This window comes from Gopherus evgoodei, unplaced genomic scaffold (assembly GCF_007399415.2).
Source record: "Gopherus evgoodei ecotype Sinaloan lineage unplaced genomic scaffold, rGopEvg1_v1.p scaffold_43_arrow_ctg1, whole genome shotgun sequence".
Lineage (NCBI taxonomy): Eukaryota > Metazoa > Chordata > Testudines > Testudinidae > Gopherus > Gopherus evgoodei.
This window is the reverse complement of record NW_022060064.1, coordinates 1,790,370-1,810,823: the sequence shown is the minus strand read 5'-3', so window position 1 is coordinate 1,810,823 and position 20,454 is coordinate 1,790,370. Positions and strand designations below refer to the sequence as shown.

At 52.8% G+C, this 20,454-nt stretch overlaps 2 protein-coding genes across 9 annotated transcripts in view; both read right to left on the bottom strand.

Annotated features, from left to right (window-relative positions):
• Positions 1–20,454, bottom strand: part of LOC115642642 (zinc finger protein 436-like) — a 936,374-nt gene that overhangs the window by 232,144 nt on the left and 683,776 nt on the right. The gene's annotated exons all lie outside the window — the stretch shown is intronic.
• Positions 17,459–20,454, bottom strand: part of LOC115642647 (zinc finger protein 383-like) — a 46,139-nt gene continuing 43,143 nt past the window's right edge. The window contains exon 6 of the mRNA XM_030546335.1: positions 17,459–20,375. Within this exon, the coding sequence (XP_030402195.1) occupies positions 19,099–20,375 (1,277 nt within the window). The 3' untranslated portion in view covers positions 17,459–19,098. The remainder of the gene's footprint in view (positions 20,376–20,454) is intronic.

The following is a 20,454-nucleotide window of genomic DNA, read 5'->3' as shown; positions in this document are numbered from 1 at the left end:
TGCTGCTGTGGCCAGAGCCGAGCCTGGTGGGCAGGGAGCAGCGATTCATGCGGATGCCATGGCAGAGCCATAAGCCCAAGAGGTACGGGGCAGCCCCAGGGAAGCGAGGCGGGCTGTGCTGCTGCTGGCCCCGCACCCCTGCCCACCCTGACCCCTGAGGCTGTTTGGGGGGGGGCTTACTCAGCCCCCACAGGAGCAGGGAGGGGGGAGCAGTTGAGCGGAGCCTGCCCAGCAAACAGCTGATCGCAGCTGCACGCTGGCTGCCCCCAGGGAAAAGCTCAGCTGGACGTAGGTATCTGTGCCCCCATGAACCGCTGAGCCCTCCAGGGACCCCTCCAGCCTTGACATAGGTGTCTGTGCCTCCCACAACCCCCTAAACCCCCCAGGGACCTGTACAGCCTGGAAGTTGTCATCTGTGCACCCCATAAACCTCATAATCCCTCCCGGGACCCGTCTAGTCTGAACGGAGGTATCTGTGACCTCCAGAAACCCCCTAAGACTCCCAAGACCCCTACAGCCTGGACGTAGGTATCTCTGACCCACACGAACCCCTTGAGGACTCCTTCAGCCGGGATGTAGGTATCTTTATCCCCACAACCCCCTAAGCCCCCCAAGGGACCCCTACAGGCTGGACATAGGTATCTGTGCCCCCCACCTCCTAAGCACCCCTGGGACCCATATAGCCTGAAGTTAGGTATCTGTGCCGCCCACAATCCCCTAAGGCCCCCCGGGACCCCTACAGCCTGGACTTAGGTATCTGTGACCTCCACAAATGCACTAAACCCGGCCACCCCTCTAGCCAGGACATAGGTATCTGTGCCACCCACGAACCCTATAAGCCCCCCAGGGACCTCTCGAGCCTGGACGTAGGTATTTGGGCCCCCCACAAACCATCTAAACCTCCCCAGTGACCCCTAAAGATGAGAGATAGTTATCTCTGCCCTCCATGAACCTGTAAGGTCCTCAGGGACCCCTACAGCCTGGAGATAGGTATTTGTGCACGCCAGAAACTCCCTAATCCTTCCCAGGACATCTCCAACCTGGACGTAGGTATCTGAGCTCCCCACGAACCCCCTAATCCCTCCTGGGACCCCGACAGCCTGGATGTAGGGTTATGTGCGACCACAGCCCCTCTATGCGCCCCAGGAACATCTACAGCCAGGACATTGGTATCTGTGCCTCCCATAAACCCCCTAATCCCCACAGGAACCCCTACAGCCTGGACGTAGGTATCTGTGCCCCTCACGAACCCGCAAAGCCCCCCAGGGATATTTACAGACAGGAAGTTGGTATCTGTGCCCCCAGAAACCCCCTACTGCCCCAGGAACCCCTATAGCCTGGACGTAGGTATCTGTGACTCCAACGAACCTCCTAAACCACCCAGGACCCCTCCAGCTAGGACTTAGGCATCTGTTCCCCCCTCAACCCCCAATCCCCTCGGGACCCCTAGACCCTGGACGTAGGTATCTGTGTCCGCCCCGATCCCCTAAGCACCCCCATTACCCCTTTAGCCTGGATGTAGGTATCTGTGCTCCCACAACCCCCCTAAATGCCCCAGCGACCCCTTCAGCCTGGACGTACCTATCTGTGACCCCCACAAACCCCCTAAGCCCCCAGGGATCCCTACAACCTGGACACAGGTGTCTGAGCACCCCACGAACCCCCTAAGCTCCTCGGGACACATCCAGCCTGGATGTATCTGAGCCCCCAGTGAACCGACTAATCTCTCTGGGACACGGACAGCCTGGACCTAGGTATCTGTGCCCCCCACAAACCCCCTACACCCCCCAGGACCCCTCCAGCCTAGATGTAGGTGTATGTACCCCCACAGCCCCCCTGGGACTCCTACAGCCTGGAGGTTCATATCTGTGCCCCCCACGAAACCCTAACCCCCCCCCCGGGAATCCTCCAGCATGGACATAAGTATCTGTGCGCCCCATGAACCCATAAGCAACTGTAGGGACGCCTACAGCATGGACATAGGTATCTGGGGCCCCAAAAAAAACCCTAAGCCCACCAGGGACCCCTACAGTCTAGAGATAAGTATCTGTGCCCCCTGAACCCAATAAGACCCCCCTGGACCTCTCCAGCCTGGACTTAGGTATCTGTGCCCCCCATGAACACGCTAAGCTTCCTGAACCCCCAGAAGGACTCGATTGAGGGGTCCTGGTTGTGCCCAAAAGCTCTGCTGAAACCTGCATTCCTGTTGGCCAAAAAAACCTTCTGTTTTACTGGCTGGCTAAGTCACTCTGTGTCCCAGGAAGAGGGGTGCAGGGCCGGATTCCACCACACTCCGTGACCCCCCAGGGACCCTCCAGCCTGGATGGAGGAATCTGTGCCCTCCACAACCCCTAAGTGCCGAGGAACCCCTCTAGCCTGGAGGTAGGTATCTGTGCCCACTAGAAACCCCCATAGCCCCCCAGGGACCCCTCCAGCCTGGATGCAGGTATCTGTGCCCCTCACAAACTGCCTAAGCCCCCCCCCCCGGGAACCCTCCAGCCTGGACCTAGGTATCTGTGCCCCCTTAACACACTAATTCCCCCTGGAAGCCCTATTGCCTGGACATAGGTATCTCTGCCTCCCACAAACCCCCTAAGCCTCCCAGGGACCCCTACAGCCTAGACGTATGTATCTGTGCCCCCCAGAAAACCCCTAATCCACCCGGGGACCCCTACAGCATGGACCTAGGTATCTTTGCCCCCCAGGAACTCCCTAAACCCCCCAGGAACCACTCCAACCTGGACATAGATATCTGTGCCTCCCAAAAAAACCCTAAACCCCCCAGGGACCCCTAAAGCCTGGAGATAGGTATCTCTGCCATCCGCAAAACCCCCTAATAGTACCCGGAACCTCTCCAGCCTGGACGTACATATCTGTGCCCCCCCTAAACCCCCTAAGCCCCCCGGGACCTCTTCACCTGGATGTAGGTATCTGTGCCCCCCTGATGCCTTAAGCCCCCCCCGAATCCCTATAGCCTGGACATAGGTATCTGTGTCCCCTACAATACCACTAAGCCCCTCCAGGGACCCCTCCAGGACATACACAGGTATCTGTGCCCCTCACCAAGTCCCTAAACCCCCAGGGATCACTGTGGTCACCATAACCCCTTAAGCCGTCCAGGGACCCCTCTAGCCTGGAAGTAGGCATTGGTGTCATCCACGAAGCACCTAATCCCCACCAGGACCTCTACAGCCTGGATGCAAGTACTTATGCCCCCCACAACCCCTCTAACTCCCCCAGGGTCCTGACCATCCTGGACGTAAGTATCTGTGACCCTACGAACCCCCTTAAGCCCCCCGGAATGCCTCCAGCCTGGACATAGCTATCTGTACCTCCCATGACCCCTAAGCCCCCAGGGATCTCTACAACCTCTACGTAGGTGTGATGGTCTGTGCATTACCCTCCATGGCCACACAGTGTCACTGTTGCTCCATGCGGGAAATGCTCTGGGCATTACTGTGATGGAGTAGGGACTGTCTGTGTGGGGGAGGGGAGAGCAGGGGGTGACTTTAGGTGAGGGAAAGGACCTAAGCCTGTAACCTGAGCTAGACTTGGGGGAGGGGGTCAGCACCTTTGCCCGGGGAACTGGACAAAGGAAGGGGCCATCTGGAGGGAGTTAGTTCAGTTTTGGTTTGGAGCTGGGTTGTTGGAATTCAGGGAATCCCAAACTGGGAACTAAGCTTCCTGAACCCCCAGAAGGACTCGATTGAGGGGTCCTGGTTGTGCCCAAAAGCTCTGCTGAAACCTGCATTCCTGTTGGCCAAAAAAACCTTCTGTTTTACTGGCTGGCTAAGTCACTCTGTGTCCCAGGAAGAGGGGTGCTGGGCCAGATTCCACCACACTCCGTGACACCCCCTAAGCCCCTCCGGGACCCCTGCAGCCTGGACATAGGTATCTGTGCCCCCCACCAAACCCCTGAGCCCCCCAGGGACCCCTACAGCTTGGACCTAGATATCTGTGCCCCCCACGGACTCCCTAAGCCCCCCAGGGACCCCTTCAGCCTGGACATAGGTGGAACCCTTCTGCCAGGCTGAACTGAGAGCAGCAAGGACTGGATTCAATACATAGGGGTCCCTTCCCTACAATGTAATGCAAACCAGCTCGAGCCCCCACCCAGTGACATGGGAAAATTTTACATACGCACCCCTAGGGGCCTCAAAGAGGCAATACTTCCCCTCTTGCAAGCACAGAGTCTGGGTGTAGCAGAAAATGTTTAATAACATGAGATTAAACAACATAGCATTAAATTGGGGAAACACCTCAACTAGGCTGTGTCCTTTTCCCTGGGTTCTTGAGTCCAGCAATCCCCAAATCACCCCAAGACTCCAAAGTCCAATACCTCCAATGTTTCAAGAGTCTAGCAACCCCAAAATCACCCACAGTCCCGCAGCCCCAGAGTTCAAGTGTCTATCTGCAGGGTTTTTCCCCCTGCCAGCCTGGGTAGAAAGGGGCATCTTACGTGGTCCACTGCCAACTGCCCTGCCTCTCCGTGGGATTCTGCTTCCACCTTCCCCATGAACTGCTCAGCTTGGTCCACCAGCTGCTCTGCTCTGCCAGCCGACCTTTGATCTGCTCCAGCTGTCCCCAAAAACTGCTTATTTCATCTCACTCTGTAGCTCACTCTAACCATCCCACAAACAGCTTTTTTCTGCTAGCTGCTCTGTTCTGCAATATAGCTTCAGACTCCCCCACTAGCTAACACAGCTCTTTAAAGATTTCAGGTCAGGAACCTGGAACTTCAGTCATTAAAAGAATCAAAAATCAGCTCTACTATTCAACTGTTAAAAGAGAAGAAGGTGCAATTGGTGTTTCTGGCTCACCCAAGGAGCCCACTCCCTTGTCTAGCAAGTGCCACTCGATTGATGGTGAGAATCCCTGTCTCAAAGCAGTTTCACAGTTCCTCATCCACACAATCAGGGTGACAACACTCCACATCTCACGCCCCAACAACAAATAAACTGGGAAAACCACAGCTGCCAAAGCAACCATCCCAGGCTGCCGTGGCCGTGTCAGGTGGGGTGGGTGCGCCTATGCAAACACGATCAGCCCCTGAAATTCTTTTCCACACTCGCCATAATTCACCACCAGATGTCAGGGTAGAGTTCATCCTGCTTCTGCTTACATAGGTATCTGTGCCCCTCCAATCCTACAACCCTCTAATCCCACCAGGACCCATCTAGCCTGGATAAAGGTATCTGTGCTCCTCACAAACCTCTAAGCCCGCCAGGGAACCCACAAGCCCAGATGTAGGCATCTGTACACCCCACAAACCCCCTAAGACCCACAGGACCCCTCCAGCCTGTAGGTAGGTATCCGGGACTCCCAGAGCCCCACAAAGACCCTCGGGACCCCTACAGCATGGATGTTTGTATCTGTGACCCCCACAAACTGCCTAAGCTACCCAGGGCCCCCTACAATTGGGACGTAGGTATCTGTTCCCCCCCAACACACCTAATTCCCCCGGGACCCCTCCAGCCTAGATGTAGGTATCTTTGACCCCACGAATCCCCTAAGCCACGATGGGACCCCTCCAGCATGGACATAGGTGTCTGTGCCCCCACAACCCTCCTAAGACCCCCCAAACCCCTCCAGCCTAGATGCAGGTATCTGTGCCCCCCACAAACCCCATAGGCCATGATGGAACCTCTCCAGCCTTGACATAGTTCTCTGAGCTCCCCAGAACCTCCCTAAGCCCCCCGGAACCCCTCCAGCCTAGACGCAGGTATCTGCGCCCAACACGAACCCCCAATGCCCCCAGGACCCCTCTTGCCTGAATGAAGGTATCTGTGATCCTCACAAACCCCTAAGCCCCCAAGGATCCCTATAGACGTAGGTATCTGTGCACCCTCACGAACCCACTGATCCTCCCAGCGACCCTTACAGCATGGAAGTAGGTATCTATACCCCAAAATTCCCCAAAGAAACCCTGCGACCCCTACAGCCTCGATATAGGTATCTGTGCCCCCCACAACTCCCTAATACCCCCAGAACCCCTCCAGCCTGGACGTAGATATTTGTGACCTCCAGGAACCTCCCCCAAGCCCTCCCCAGGACTTCTCCAGCCTGGACATAGGTATCTCTGCCCCCCACAAGCTCCCTAAGACCCATAGGGCCCCTACCAGCCTGGTTGTAGGTGTGTGTACACCACACAAACCCCCTAAGCTCCCCAGGGCCCCCTCCAACTGGGACGTAGGTATCTGCGCAACCACAAGCCCTTAAGTCCCCCAGGAACCCCTCCAGACCATATGTAGGTTTCTGTGCCCCTCACCAACTCCCTAAACCCCACTACATAGGGCCCACTACAGCCTGGACATATGTGTCTGTGCTCACCACAACCCTCTAAGCCATCCAGGGACCTCTCCAGCCAGGACATAGATATTTGTGTCCCCTATGAAGCCCATAATCCCCATCGGAATGCCTGCAGCCTAGACGTAGCTATCTGTGCCCCCCACGACCCCTAAACCCCCCAGGGATCTCTACAGCCTCTACATAGGTGTGCTGCTCTGTGTATTACCCTGCATGGCCACACGGTGTCATTGTTGCTCCATGTGGGAAATGCTCTGTGTTCTGTCTTTCTCCAATGACACATTTCAGCCCCTTGTATGCCTCCATCCTGTATGACTTGCTGGACTTTGACACATTTATTGTCTCATTCTATTGATAACGTGATTGTAATACAATGTGACTGAAATTAAACCACTTCCAGAAGAGGAAAAGCCATTATGGCATTGGCTTGGAATCAAACCCAGATCAACTGCTTGGAAGGCACCTATGCTCACCACTATACCACCAATGCATCTGGCAGGAGTAGCTTTCCTGCAGGCTCTCTGTGCTGGCAAAGGGGGTGACACCTGACCACAGAGTTAGTAAGCAGGGTGGATGGGCTGGAAGCCTCCTCACTCCCCCTTCCCTCCTTTCTCCCCACCAATTCCCTAGTGAATCCAGACCCAGTCCCCTGGGGTCTCACCAGAATAAAAAAGCAATTAGGTTCTTAAACAAGAAAAGCTTTTAATTAAAGAAAGAAAAAACAGTAAAAATTTTCTTTGTAAATTTAAAATGGAACAGGTACAGAGTCTTTCAGCTATAGACACTGGGAATACCCTCCCAGTCTAAGTATTCAAGTACAAAGTAGAATCTTTTCAGCAAAATACACATTTGAACTCCTCCCAGCCAAATACACATTTGCAAATAAAGAAAACAAACATAAGCCTAACTCGCTTTATCTAGCTAGTACTCACTATTTGGAATCTATAAGAACCTGTATCAAGGAGATTGGAGAGAAACCTGGTTGCATGTCTGGTCCCTCTGAGCCCCCAGAGTGAACAACAATCAAAACTAACAGCACACACAAAAACTTCCCTCCCTCAAGATTTGGAAGTATCCTGTCCTCTGATTGGTCCTCTGGTCAGGTGACAGCCAGGCTTACTGAACTTGTTAACCCTTTACAGTCAAAGAGATATAAAGGACTTCTGTGCTATTAACTTTTCTTATCTGCTTATGACAGAAGGGGACAGCTTGTTTTAAAGACCAGGTTTGTGTTTGTTCCTGCTACATACGGAGGGGCTGGGTAGTGCTGATTCCAGCCCGCAGACTCTGGGAGGATAAGGAACAAATTCAGGCTGCCAGTGACCTGCAGGAGGGAGATGATCTTTTGACAGTGACAGACGCCTTGTCCTAAAGGCCTTTGTCTGCTCCCTCCTAGTGACAGTTTGGTACAGGAATGCAGCCACCACTCCTGGGTCTCTCCTGGGGAAATAATGTTTCTGTGCAAAACACCAAAGCTTTTAACAGAAAGGAAGAAAAGGAAATGGCAAGTCGATGGGACTAGCACATAAGGAATGAAACAAAAGATGCTTCTCCCATGTGCACTGACTTTTAACCTTGGTTGCGGTGGTGTTGTATCTATGTTGGTCCCAGGGGTCCTCTGGGGTGCCTGACATTGGTCATTTTCAGAAGACTGGACAGTGAGCTAGATGAACTGGTCTGACTCAGTATGGCTGTTCTTATGTTCTAACTGCTGTTTAGGAAAGAGATGACCTTTCAGGCTACACAGAACTGAAGCAGGGTGCTGGGTTAGCTCCAAAGCTCGTCTCTTTCACCAACAGAGGTTGGTCCTCGACAAGCGCTTACCCTCACCCACCTTGTCTCTCTTGGACTCTGGAAAGTGTTTTCTCTCCACTCCCTTTGGAGAGAAGTTAAGTTTCCCTTTGGGCAACTATCAGGCTGAAGCAACTGTATTGACTGTGACACTAGAATTGAAGATTTAATATTATAAATAAAAGAGTCTAAACCTGAGGTTCTGGTTTTCACATTGGTTTTTCTAACTCAGTTCCCAATTATTTTCTAGAAAGACCTCCGGGATGCCTGCCCAGCCCAGCAAAAGTGGCCAGGAGAAAGCCCACAATCCTGCTCTTTCAGGTAGTTGAAGGCTCCTATCAAATCCCACCTCACTCAGTCAGTACCCAGTCTGTGGCAGTGCATAGGATTCTTCCGTCCTAAGTGCAGGACTCTGCATTTCTCCTTGTTGAACCTCCGCAGATTTCTTTTGGTCCAATCCTCCAATTTGTCTAGGTCACTCTGGACCCAAACCCTGTCCTCCAGAGCTTGGATTCTTTACATGCTTTCAAAGAGCGAAGAGCATATGTTCCATGATTTCATAGGGCAGAGTTTTGTGCTGTCGGGAGCTTTCCCTGTGTGAATTTGACAGGTGAAACAACATAGAGACACATTGTGACCTTTCTCAGGTTACTGAGGACTGTGAGTCTCCTTGTTGCCACTTGCCACAAGGGAGTTTTGCATTTGGCAGCTGGATGTTAGTGACCAAACTCACCAGCCTGCTGGAACTCAAGGACCCTCCTCTGAGCTACAGCAGCCACCCTAACCCCTGAGTTACTTCAATGTGTCCCCCTCTGGGGTCCAGCCTAGATCACCAGATCCTTGGTGAAATCCCAGATCCTCTCTTTCCAAAGTATCCCAGGTCACTAATTTTACTGTGGACCATTGCTACGGTATCTCACACAGCACTTGAGTACAGTTATTGAACAAGCAAACACAATTATTTCACAACGGATAGAGATTTAAACAAACAAATGTGAGCGATGGAAACCAACTGTTACCAATTAAACAAAGGCAGAAAATGATAGAAGAGAAAGGCCAGCACAAAAAACAGAGAGAGGAACAATAAGATACTAAAAGGACAATGGTTGGAACTCTCCATTTCTCTCAGTCTTTGATTGATGGGTACTAGAGCTGTAGCAACAGTTGAGGAACCAGGGTAAATTAAATCAAATTAACTTATCAAGATTAGCCATCGTTTCCTGTATGACTAACAAAACACAAAAAGACAACTTTCAGTTCTTCTTCGAGTGATTGCTCACATCCATTCTAGTTAGGTGTGCGCGCCGCGCGTGCACGTTCGTCGGAAACTTTTTACCCTAGCAACTCCAGTGGGCCGGCAGGTCGCCCCCTGGAGTGGCGCCGCCATGGCGCTCCATATATACCCCTGCCGGCCCACCCGCTCCTCAGTTCTTTCTTACCGCCGTGTCGGTCGTTGGAACTGTGGAGCGCGGCATAGCTGTCCTCCACGTCCCTAGCTCTTGTTAACTCTCGTTATTGTTATAGTTGTTAGTTAGATCGTTAAGTGTAGTTAGTAAGTAATTAGGTGTAAATAGTGTTGTAGATAGTTATTCGCCGGGGGCTGTAGCCCTTTCCGGTACCCGGCACCGGGCTCATGCCTGGTTCGCCGGGCTTCAAGCAGTATGCGGCCTGTAGGAAGCCTATGCCTACCAGCGACCCCCACGACGCGTGCCTGAAGTGCCTGGGGGAATCGCACAGATCGGACAAGTGCCGCATCTGCAAGGCTTTCAAGCCCAGGACAAAAAAGGAGAGAGACCAAAGACTCAGGACTCTCCTTATGGAGATGGCACTTGACCCGGCGGCTTCGCAGGCCGTGATCTCGGCGCCGGCACCGGATCGCACCGGCACCGGGAAGACTCCCCGGCACCGAACTTCTCCGGCACCGGGTGCAGAGCTGAGGCAGTCAGCGTCTGCTACTCCAGCCAGGCAGACCCGACTGGAGCGCCCGGCCTCGGCATCGGCCGCGGCGCCGCCGGCACCGTCGACTCCGGGCCTGGCGGGTCCGTCGAGTCCGGTGCCGCCGAGCTCCCCCATAAGATCTGGGGTTGAGCTATTGGTCCCATCCACGCCGGAGACCTTCGCCTCGGCACGGGACCTTATTGCCTTAACGGAGCCTACTCAGCTGCCACCCCCGGTACCTCCGGTGCGTGTCGCATCTAGAGGCAAACCCATGATGTCGGCACCGTCTCGGGACTCGCGCTCGCGATCCCGGTCCCAACGCCACGGCAGATCAAGATCTCACTGCCGCTCGCAGTCCCGGCACCGCTCCCCTCGGCGGTACCGGTCACACTCGCGGCACCGATCGACCTCCAGATGGTCACGGTCGGACTCTAGTTGCTGATACCGGCACCGTGACTCCAGGAGCCAGTCCCGCCGTCACTCACCGCACCGGTCGACCTCCCGGCACCGAGCTGGTGGCAGGTCCCGGCCCCGGTCGACCTCCCGGCACTGCGTCGGTGGCAGGTCCCGGTCACGATCCCGGCACTGAAGCGGCGGCCGATACCGGTCCAGATCCCAGCACCGTGACAGAACCCGGTCCCGGTCCTGATCCCGGCACCGCTATGACTCCCGGTACCGATCCCCGGCACCGAGAAGATCTTCGCTGCCGACTCGCGCAGACCCTTACCAGCCAGGGTCGGCCCCGCCGTGGCCTTCTAGGCAGCCGTCGGTGTCTTCGCAGACAGACAGCGGGTATGCGTTGGGCACTGACCGGCAGGCGGCACTTTTCCAAGACCCGCCGCAACAGGACCAAGGCCTGCAGCAGTGGGGGTTTTGGACCCCATGGGCATACCATCAAGCCCAGGGCCCCCAACAGCTTCCTGTTAGGCCTGCGACAGCGGAGCACAGGGTGCCGGAAGCCTTGTTGTCTCGCCCCCCTCCTTCCCCGGATGGAGAGGAAGGGTCCAAGCAGCAAGACTCCGCTCTGGCTCCCGAGACAGAGGCGAGGGCTGAGGGGGACCCCCCATTGGACACTTTCTTGCCGGGGGTCTCCTCATCCTCCTCCCCTGATGAAGCGGTGGCTGGCACCTCCTCCAGTAGCCCCCCCCCCGCTGGATCTCAGGGCGCACCAAGATCTCCTTAGGCGAATAGCCCAGAATCTGAGCCTACAAGCCAAGGAGGTCTCTGAGATCGAGGATCCGATTGTCACCATCCTCTCGTCGGATGCTCCCACCAGGGTCGTCCTACCCTTCATTAGGACGATCCAGGCCAACTCCAACACAATCTGGCAGTCACCGGCCTCCATCCCCCCTACGGCGAGAGGTGTCGAGAGGAAGTACATGGCCCCCTCCAAAGGCTACGAGTACCTCCATGTCCACCCGACACCGGGTTCCCTGGTGGTACAATCGGTGAATGACAGGGAGCTCCAGCCCCCAAATCCAGGGAGGCCAGGCGTATGGACCTCCTTGGACGCAAAGTCTACTCGGCTGGGGCCCTGCAGCTCAGGGTTTCAAACCAACAAGCCCTGCTCAGTAGGTACGCGTTCAACTCGTGGGTGGCAGCGGACAAATTTAAAGAGCTGCTGCCACAAGACGCCCGCCAGGAATTTGCGGCCATACTAGACAAGGGCAAGAAGGTTGCACGAACATCGTTGCAAGCTTCTTTGGACGCTGCAGACTCGGCTGCCTGCACCCTCGCCTCGGGGGTAACGATGCGCCGTATCTCCTGGCTGCAGGTCTCTGGCCTTCCACCGGAGCTCCAACATACCATCCAGGACTTCCCGTTTGAAGGCCAGGGCCTGTTTTCGGAAAAGACAGACCCGAGACTTAAGAGTCTCAAGGACAATTGGGTCATTATGCACTCCCTAGGGATGCACACGCCGGGAACGCAACGCAGACCCTTCCAGCCACAGCAGCAACAGCAGCGCAGGCCATACCCCCAGTTCCGCCAACGGCAGGACCTCAATAGGCGCTGTGGCAGGAATGGAAGGTGTAGGCATTCGGGGAACCAAGGGGGGCAGAATCAAAGCTCCTCTAAGCCCCCGCCTGGACCCAAGCCTTCATTTTGAAGGTGCGCCCGAGGGCGCAATATCAGTTTCCCCAACGGATCCTTCCCCCCCGTTTTCCAACTGCCTTTCGTTTTTCCTTCCGGCGTGGACCCAAATGACATCGGACCGCTGGGTCTTGCGTACGGTGCAGACGGGATACCGCCTGCAGTTTACATCGTTTCCTCCTTCCCGCCCCCCTTCCTCGTCCCTCTTCAGGGACCCCTCTCATGAGCAATTCCTTCGACAGGAGGTACGGACGCTCCTCGACAAAGGAGCTATAGAGGTGGTTCCGGAAAACGAGAAAGGCAAGGGGTTTTATTCCCGCTACTTTCTGATCCCCAAGGCCTATCCTCGACCTGCGAGAGTTCAACAAATTCCTGGTGAAGTTGAAGTTCCGCATGGTATCCCTGGGGACCATTATCCCATCCCTGGATCCGGGAGACTGGTACGCCGCCCTCGACATGCAGGACGCTTATTTTCACATTGCCATTTGGCCACACCACAGACAGTTCCTTCGTTTCGTGGTGGGCCCCCTTCACTACCAATTTGCAGTCCTCCCATTTGGCCTTTCTACGGCCCCGAGGGTCTTTACAAAATGCATGGCGGTCGTTGTGGCACATCTTCGGCGCAGTCGTATCCATGTGTTCCCTTACCTAGACGATTGGTTAATTCGGGGCACGTCGGAACTGCAGGTTTACAGCCACGTCCGCGTGATCACCGGCCTGTTTGCTACCTTGGGCCTCATGATCAACATGGACAAGTCCACCCTGATCCCCACGCAGAGGGTGGAGTTCATCGGGGCCGTCCTGGACGCCACCGTCGCCAGGGCTCTTCTGCCGTTGCCGAGGTTCCAGACATTGTCGGCGATCGTTCATCGATTGCGGGCAGCCCCCTTAACATCCATACGGACATGTCTAACCCTGTTAGGCCACATGGCAGCATGCACGTTTGTGACCGGTTATGCTCGGCTCCGCATGAGGCCCCTCCAGTTGTGGCTCATTGAACACTACCGGCCGGCAAGGCAGCCGCTGGACATGCTGATCACAATCCCCCAGGGGGTGTTAGATTCTCTCGACTGGTGGCTGAACCAGTCGGTAGTATGTGCGGGGCTCCCCTTCCACCCGCCTCAGCCCTCGGTGTCCCTGACAACGGATGCCTCAGATCTTGGCTGGGGGGCCCACCTGGGAACCCTGAGAACACAGGGCCTGTGGTCCCCGCAGGAGCTGAGGTTGCACATCAACATGCGGGAGTTGAGAGCGGTCCGCCTTGCTTGTCAAACATTCTGTCACCAGCTTCAAGGTCGTTGTGTCGCGGTGTTTACCGACAACACGACGACCATGTACTATATCAACAAGCAGGGCGGCACCAGATCCTCTCCCCTATGTCACGAGGCGATGCAACTCTGGGACTTTTGTGTAGCCCACTCCATTCACCTCACGGCTTCCTTCCTCCCCGGAGTACGGAACACGCTGGCGGATCGCCTGAGCAGATCCTTCCTATCGCACGAGTGGTCCCTTCGCCCGGACGTTGCCCTCTCCATCTTCCAGAGGTGGGGTTATCCCCGTGTGGACCTCTTCGCGTCCGGGGGGAACAAGAAGTGCCAGGCGTTCTGCTCCTTTCAGGGTAGGGAGCCCGGGTCTATAGCGGATGCCTTCCTTATTCCATGGACGACCCACTTGTACTACGCGTTTCCCCCTTTCCTTCTGGTCCACAGGGTCCTTCTGAAGGTGCGCAGGGACAGGGCTCGCGTGATCATGGTAGCCCCGGCGTGGCCCAGGCAACATTGGTACCCCATGCTGCTGGACCTGGCCATAGCCGACCCAATTCCCCTGCCCCTTCACCCGGACCTGATTACCCAGGAGAACAGGTCTCTCTGTCACCCGGACCTGCAGTCGCTGCACCTAGCGGCGTGGTTCCTGCGTGGCTGACCGGTTCTGAACTGCGCTGCTCCACACCGGTACGGGAGGTGCTTTTGGGCAGCAGGAAGCCTTCCACGAGAGCGACATACTCGGCCAAGTGGAAGCGTTTCTCCTGTTGGTGCGTGGAGAAAGGTCTCCGCCCTATGGAAGTTTCGGTGGCCAATATCTTAGACTATGTTTGGTCCCTCAAACAACAGGGTCTAGCGATATCGTCGTTGCGGGTCCACCTGGCAGCTATCTCCATCTTTCACCCGGGTGGGGATGGCCGCTCCGTTTTTTCTCACCCAACGGTGTCTAGATTCCTTAAGGGGCTGGAACGTTTATACCCTAACGTCCGGCTCCCTGCTCCAACATGGGATCTTAACCTGGTGTTGTCTTGGCTCATGGGGGCCCCCTTCGAGCCGTTAGCTACTTGCTCCCTACTTTATCTCTCCTGGAAGACTGCCTTTTTAGTTGCTATCACCTCAGCTAGGCGGGTGTCGGAACTCCGGGCTCTTGTGGTAGACCTCCCGTATACAGTCTTCCACAAAGATAAGGTACAGCTGAGGCCACACCCTGCCTTTCTCCCCAAGGTAGTCTCGACCTTCCACATAAACCAAGAGATATTCCTCCCGGTTTTTTTCCCAAAACCTCACTCTTCAGGCAGGGAGCAGCAGCTCCACTCGCTTGATGTCCGTAGGGCTCTCGCGTTCTATGTGGAGAAGACCAAACCGTTCCGCAAATCCCCCCAACTTTTCGTGGCAGTAGCGGACCGCAAGAAGGGGCTTCCTATCTCCTCACAGAGGTTATCCTCATGGGTTACTTCCTGTATCAGGACCTGCTATGAGCTGGCCCATGTTCCTACGGGCCGTGTGACTGCGCACTCTACCAGGGCGCAGGCGTCATCGCTGGCTTTCCTCGCCCGTGTGCCCATCCAGGAAATCTGTCGGGCAGCAACCTGGTCATCGGTCCACACCTTTGCTTCCCACTACGCCCTGGTCCAGCAGTCAAGAGAGGACGCGGCCTTCGGATCCGCAGTGCTCCATGCCGCAACTTCTCACTCCGACCCCACCGCCTAGGTATGGCTTGGGATTTACCTAACTGGAATGGATGTGAGCAATCACTCGAAGAAGAAAAGACGGTTACTCACCTTTGTAACTGTTGTTCTTTGAGATGTGTTGCTCACATCCATTCCACACCCGCCCTCCTTCCCCACTGTCGGAGTAGCCGGCAAGAAGGAACTGAGGAGCGGGTGGGCCGGCAGGGGTATATATGGAGCGCCATGGCGGCGCCACTCCAGGGGGCAACCTGCCGGCCCACTGGAGTTGCTAGGGTAAAAAGTTTCTGACGAACGTGCACGCATGGCGCGCACACCTAACTAGAATGGATGTGAGCAACACATCTCGAAGAACAACAGTTACAAAGGTGAGTAACCGTCTTTTTTCCAAAATAATTCAGATTATCACAGTCTCTTACTCTTTAACCAATAACTTCACCTATAATTTCATTTTAATTGGTAACAAGAACATATTGTGGCAGAGCTCTGACCTTGCTCTCGTGGGTCCTGCACTTCTAGGCAGTTTATGCTAGCCTCAGTGGCTCACTGTGACCCTCCACGTAGCCCTTCTCTCTCTAGGGCCAGGGTTACAGTCTACTGAGCCCTTTTCATCATAGGCCTGCAAGGAGGTTGGTGAGAGAACTCCCACTCTCTGTTCAGCCGCCTGTCCTGACAGGGGCCTGACTTCCCCTCCCAGGAGATGTTCCTGTAATGGTGGGTTGGGGGGGAACCCGGGCCAGCCCTCTACTCCGGATTCTGGCCCAGGGACCCTAATGGTAGCAGTTGTTGGCAGCCAACCTTTCACTGCCAGAGTTGCTACATTTCCCTGGGACACTTCCCCACAGCTCTCCTGCTTCTCCCTTCTTCACTCTTACCTTAGGACTTCTTTAATGATGGTCTGAGGGTGTCTTCAGTAACCAACCCTTCAGCCGCACTTCCTCACCTCTGGCTCCCTGGCTCTTCCCTGTCTGATTGGAGTGAGCCCTTTCTATAGTATCAGCAGGGCCTTAATTAGAGTCAGGTGGTCACATTAACTGAATGGCCTCACCTGACTCTTTGCAGGTTAATTAGAGTCAGGTGTTCTCATTAGCCTGGAGCAGCCCCTTCTCTGCTCAGTCAGGGAACAGAAAACTGTTAATCCAGTGGCCAGTTTATCTGCCTTCTGCTATTCTGCTGTACCAGCTGGCCTGGGTCTATCACAATATTCAAAGATCACAAATTGTCGTATGTGTTAGTTTTCTTTTAATCCCCATTGCCAACAAATGAACCTTGGTTCTTATTGTGGTTTGTCCCAACGTAGGTCCCAACCACTTCTGTGAGTTCATATATCTCAGGATCTTCTGCCATATGTGTTGGTAGAAGGGGTCTTCTATGTCAGAATGTTTGCATCATGGAGAAAAATACCTCTCTTTTCACACTTCTTAAACTTTCAAAGTAGGAGGAGGTAGAGAAGTAATGTAAATGCATAAAGCACAAGAGAAACCTCTCTGGTCTACACTAAAGACATTTATCGGGATAACTATATTGCTTAGGGGTGTGAAAAATCCACACAGCTGAGCAACGTAGTTACACAGCCCTAACCACCTGTGCAGATAATGCTACACGAGTGGGAGAGCTTCTCCTGCCAATAAAGCCACCGCTGCTTGCAAGGGCTGGACTAATCAAGTCCAATGGGAGAAATCTCTCCCATTGGCTTAGAGCATCTGTAATAGCAGTGCTACAGCAGCGCAGCTACATTGGTGCAGCTGTGCCAACATCAGCTTAATTGTGTAGCCACAGCATCAGACACAAAACCATAGTATCAGGACTCAACATGTGTGTATCCAGAAGTCTGAAATTGGAGGCTGACAAATTCATTGCCTCATTGGTTACCATCATTTCTACAGCCTGAAAGTCCTTGTTACCCAGCTAGGCAGCCAGTTTGGGATCCACAGGGAAGGAATGTCCTATGAAGCACTCCCCCTTTGCATCCAAACAGTGAAGGATGACTGCTCCCAATCTAACCCTGGCATACTTTGGAAGTGTAATCAGGGACACTGAACTAGGAAGTGGAGTTGTACAAACAATTTTCCTTGGGTCACTATAGCTTCCTTTACTGGAGTGGAAACCAAGAACTGGCTGTGGATTCTTTCAACCTCAGCTCTTTCCAAATCCTTGGTCTTGGATAGGGTAAATTTACACTTCTCTGAAGTAGAATCCTTTACAAAACCACTTAAAATCTCAGCAGTGTTAATGGGGAATGGCTTCCCAAAACATGCTCAGCTTTTCTTTAACTCAGTGGCACAGGTCCAGGGAAGGGACTGGATACAGGCCTGGATCAGATTCCTCGTTAGTTACCACAGCTGGAGATTCTATTAAAAAATGGCCATTTTTCTGAAGATATTACATTTTCAACACTGGTTTTATTTTATACACATCTTTAGAACCTACAAAAGGATAAATTTGACAAAAACTCCACTTCTATTTCCTCAGCATCTGTGTCATGAAGGGCTGCATTTCCCATAGCGTATGATTAACTTGGAGAGATCTTCTGTAGGGCCTGGGTTATAAATGCTTTGGGAACCAAACACATGAGTATTTTGCCTAGTTCAAAACCACTTACCATGGAATTCTCTTCCCAGATCTCGGAGACAATATTGCCTTAAACAACTGAAATACACTGTAATCATATGCACTTCCTTCAGTTAGTTGGGGTTCTGGTGCTGTTCACCATTTCCGAATGGAGATTTTAAATCACTGCTGTTTCTTTGTTAGCCTGTCCAATAAATTAGAGAGTTCTCGCCTGTTGATAGGACTGCACTTCAACTTTCCCCATATCATCATGGAGAGATGGGGAAAAAGCAAAGCTGAAATCATAAATGAGGACTTTAGCAAAGGGTCATTGCCTTAAATTCTTCAATAAATCTGAGCTACATCCTATCAAACTGAACTAATATCCAATTGGGTGACCAAACACAGCCTTCAGGAAAGATAGAAACCCACATCACAGAGAGAGAATACATTACAAAGAAAGTGTCAAGTGAAATTCCAGAGCAGGTTACCTCTGATTATTCAGAACCGGGACAAGAGAGTCTCCCACCACATTGTCCTCTGATCCATTCAAACCTGCTTCCCTCATCCCTCTCTCCATAGTCAGTTATGTTATTTACAAATTTTTTAGTATCCTAGTATCCCCATAATAAGGGAAAAACATCCCTCTTGCCAGAAATGGCTCTACAATAGGTGGAACCTGGGATTTAAACTCTAAATGATCATATTTGGGATCCATTTGAATTCCCCTCCCAGGACTTTGACACTTTCATCTCCAGTCATAGCAACTCTGATATAGGATTAAAGTAGTCAAAACATCATCTGCAAGCACAGACAACAGAGAATGCTTCATCACATGATATTTTGAGAAGTAGGGGATGGATAGAATGTGATGAACATAAACTCTGCATGGCTCAGGGAAAAGGGAACAGTTCTGCAGTTAAGGGGAAGGAGGGAATCTTTGAGTCACCCCATCTCCTTCAAGTGTCACGGAGGCTGAAATTATACTTTTTTCCTGCCCCAGCTCCTCTTCATTTACATCTAATTTGAAAAATTCCCAATATAACTGCTTTTCAGCAAAACCCAGAGCAACTGGCAATGATACAATCTGTATCACTGGTGACTCTAACAATAACTTTGCAATAGGAGGAATGGTATAAATGTGACGGTCCCTGGTTTCTCATAGGAAGAGCACACTCAAATTACCTGTGGGACAATAGAAAGGACAAATAGGTCAATTTCAAAAGAGGGCGAACTGCAAAAGACAAAAATAGGCCACTCATCTGGACAAGCTGAGGGATAATGGTGCTGCACACAGTTCAAAGAGCTTTAAAAGTTACCTTGTGGGAATCAGGAAAAGTATTAAAGAAAAGAAAGTCTTGATAGCTCTAGAGATTTTTACAATGTTGATCTCCTTTGCAGATTCTCGGATGGCTAACATGGGCTGAGCGCCAAGAGAAGGTTTTCCCACACACATAGCATTCATAGGACCTCTACTCTGTGTGGATTCTCTGATGTTTAGAAAGGTGTGAGCTGCTAGTGAAGCATTTCCCACACTCACGGCATTCATAGGGCCTCTCCCCTGTGTGGATTCTCCAATGAACAGAAAGGGATGATCTTTCAGTGAAGCTTTTCCCACACTCACTGCATTCATAGGGCCTCTCCCCTGTGTGGATTTTTTGATGCCTAATAAGGTGTGAACTGCGATTGAAGGTTTTCCCACAATCACCACATTCATAGGGCCTCCCATCTGTGTGGATTCTCTGATGTTTAGAAAAGTGTGAGATGCTAATGAAGGTTTTCCCACACTCACGGCATTCATAGGGCCTTTCCCCTGTGTGGATTCTCTGATGAACAGAAAGGGCTGATCTGTGAGTGAAGTTTTTCCCACACTCACTGCATTCATAGGGCCTCTCCTCCATGTGGATTCTCTGATGTTTAGAAAGGTTTGAGCTGGTAGTGAAGCATTTCCCACACTCACGGCATTCATAGGGCCTCTCCCCTGTGTGGATTCTCTGATGAACAGAAAGGGATGATCTTTCAGTGAAGCTTTTCCCACACTTACTGCATTCATAGGGTCTCTCTCCTCTGTGGATTTTTTGATGCCTAATAAGGTGCGAACTGCAATTGAAGGTTTTCCCACAATCACTGCATTCATAGGGCCGCTCATCTGTGTGGATTCTCTGATGTTTAGAAAAGTGTGAGATGCTAATGAAGCTTTTCCCACACTCACGGCATTCATAGGGCCTCTCCCCTGTGTGGATTCTCCGATGAACAGAAAGGGCTGATCTGTGAGTGAAGCTTTTCCCACACTCACTGCATTCATAGGGCCTCTCTCCTCTGTGGATTGTTTGATGACTAATAAGGTAGGAGCTGCGCTTGAAGGTTTTCCCACACTCACTGCATTTGTAGGGTCTCTCCCGTGTGTGGGCTCTCTGATGTACAGAAAGGGCTGAGCTGCGAGAAAAGGTTTTTCCACACCCACTCCATGTATTTTTTCTCTTTTGCCTAAGGATATCCTGCTGGGTTGTGGTTTCCATGAGGACCTTCTGAGTTCCCCAAGAGGAAATAAATTTATCCACTTTCTCCCCTGGCTGGTTTCCTTGATCTGTTTCTGGTCTATGATGAATCTCCCAGGATTTTCCCTCCTCATGACTCCTGGACACATTTCTTTTCGATCTTTGTGATAATGCTCTGTTTTTACCCGCTGGCTCAACATTTTCAGGCTGAGAATTCTGCTCCTCTTTCTCACATGCCATTGCATCGCCTGCTGTGACAGAGACAGAAACTTCAGACAGGGATGGAAAGGGGAAGACCAAACAGAGACAAGTGCTGAAGACAGGTCTAAT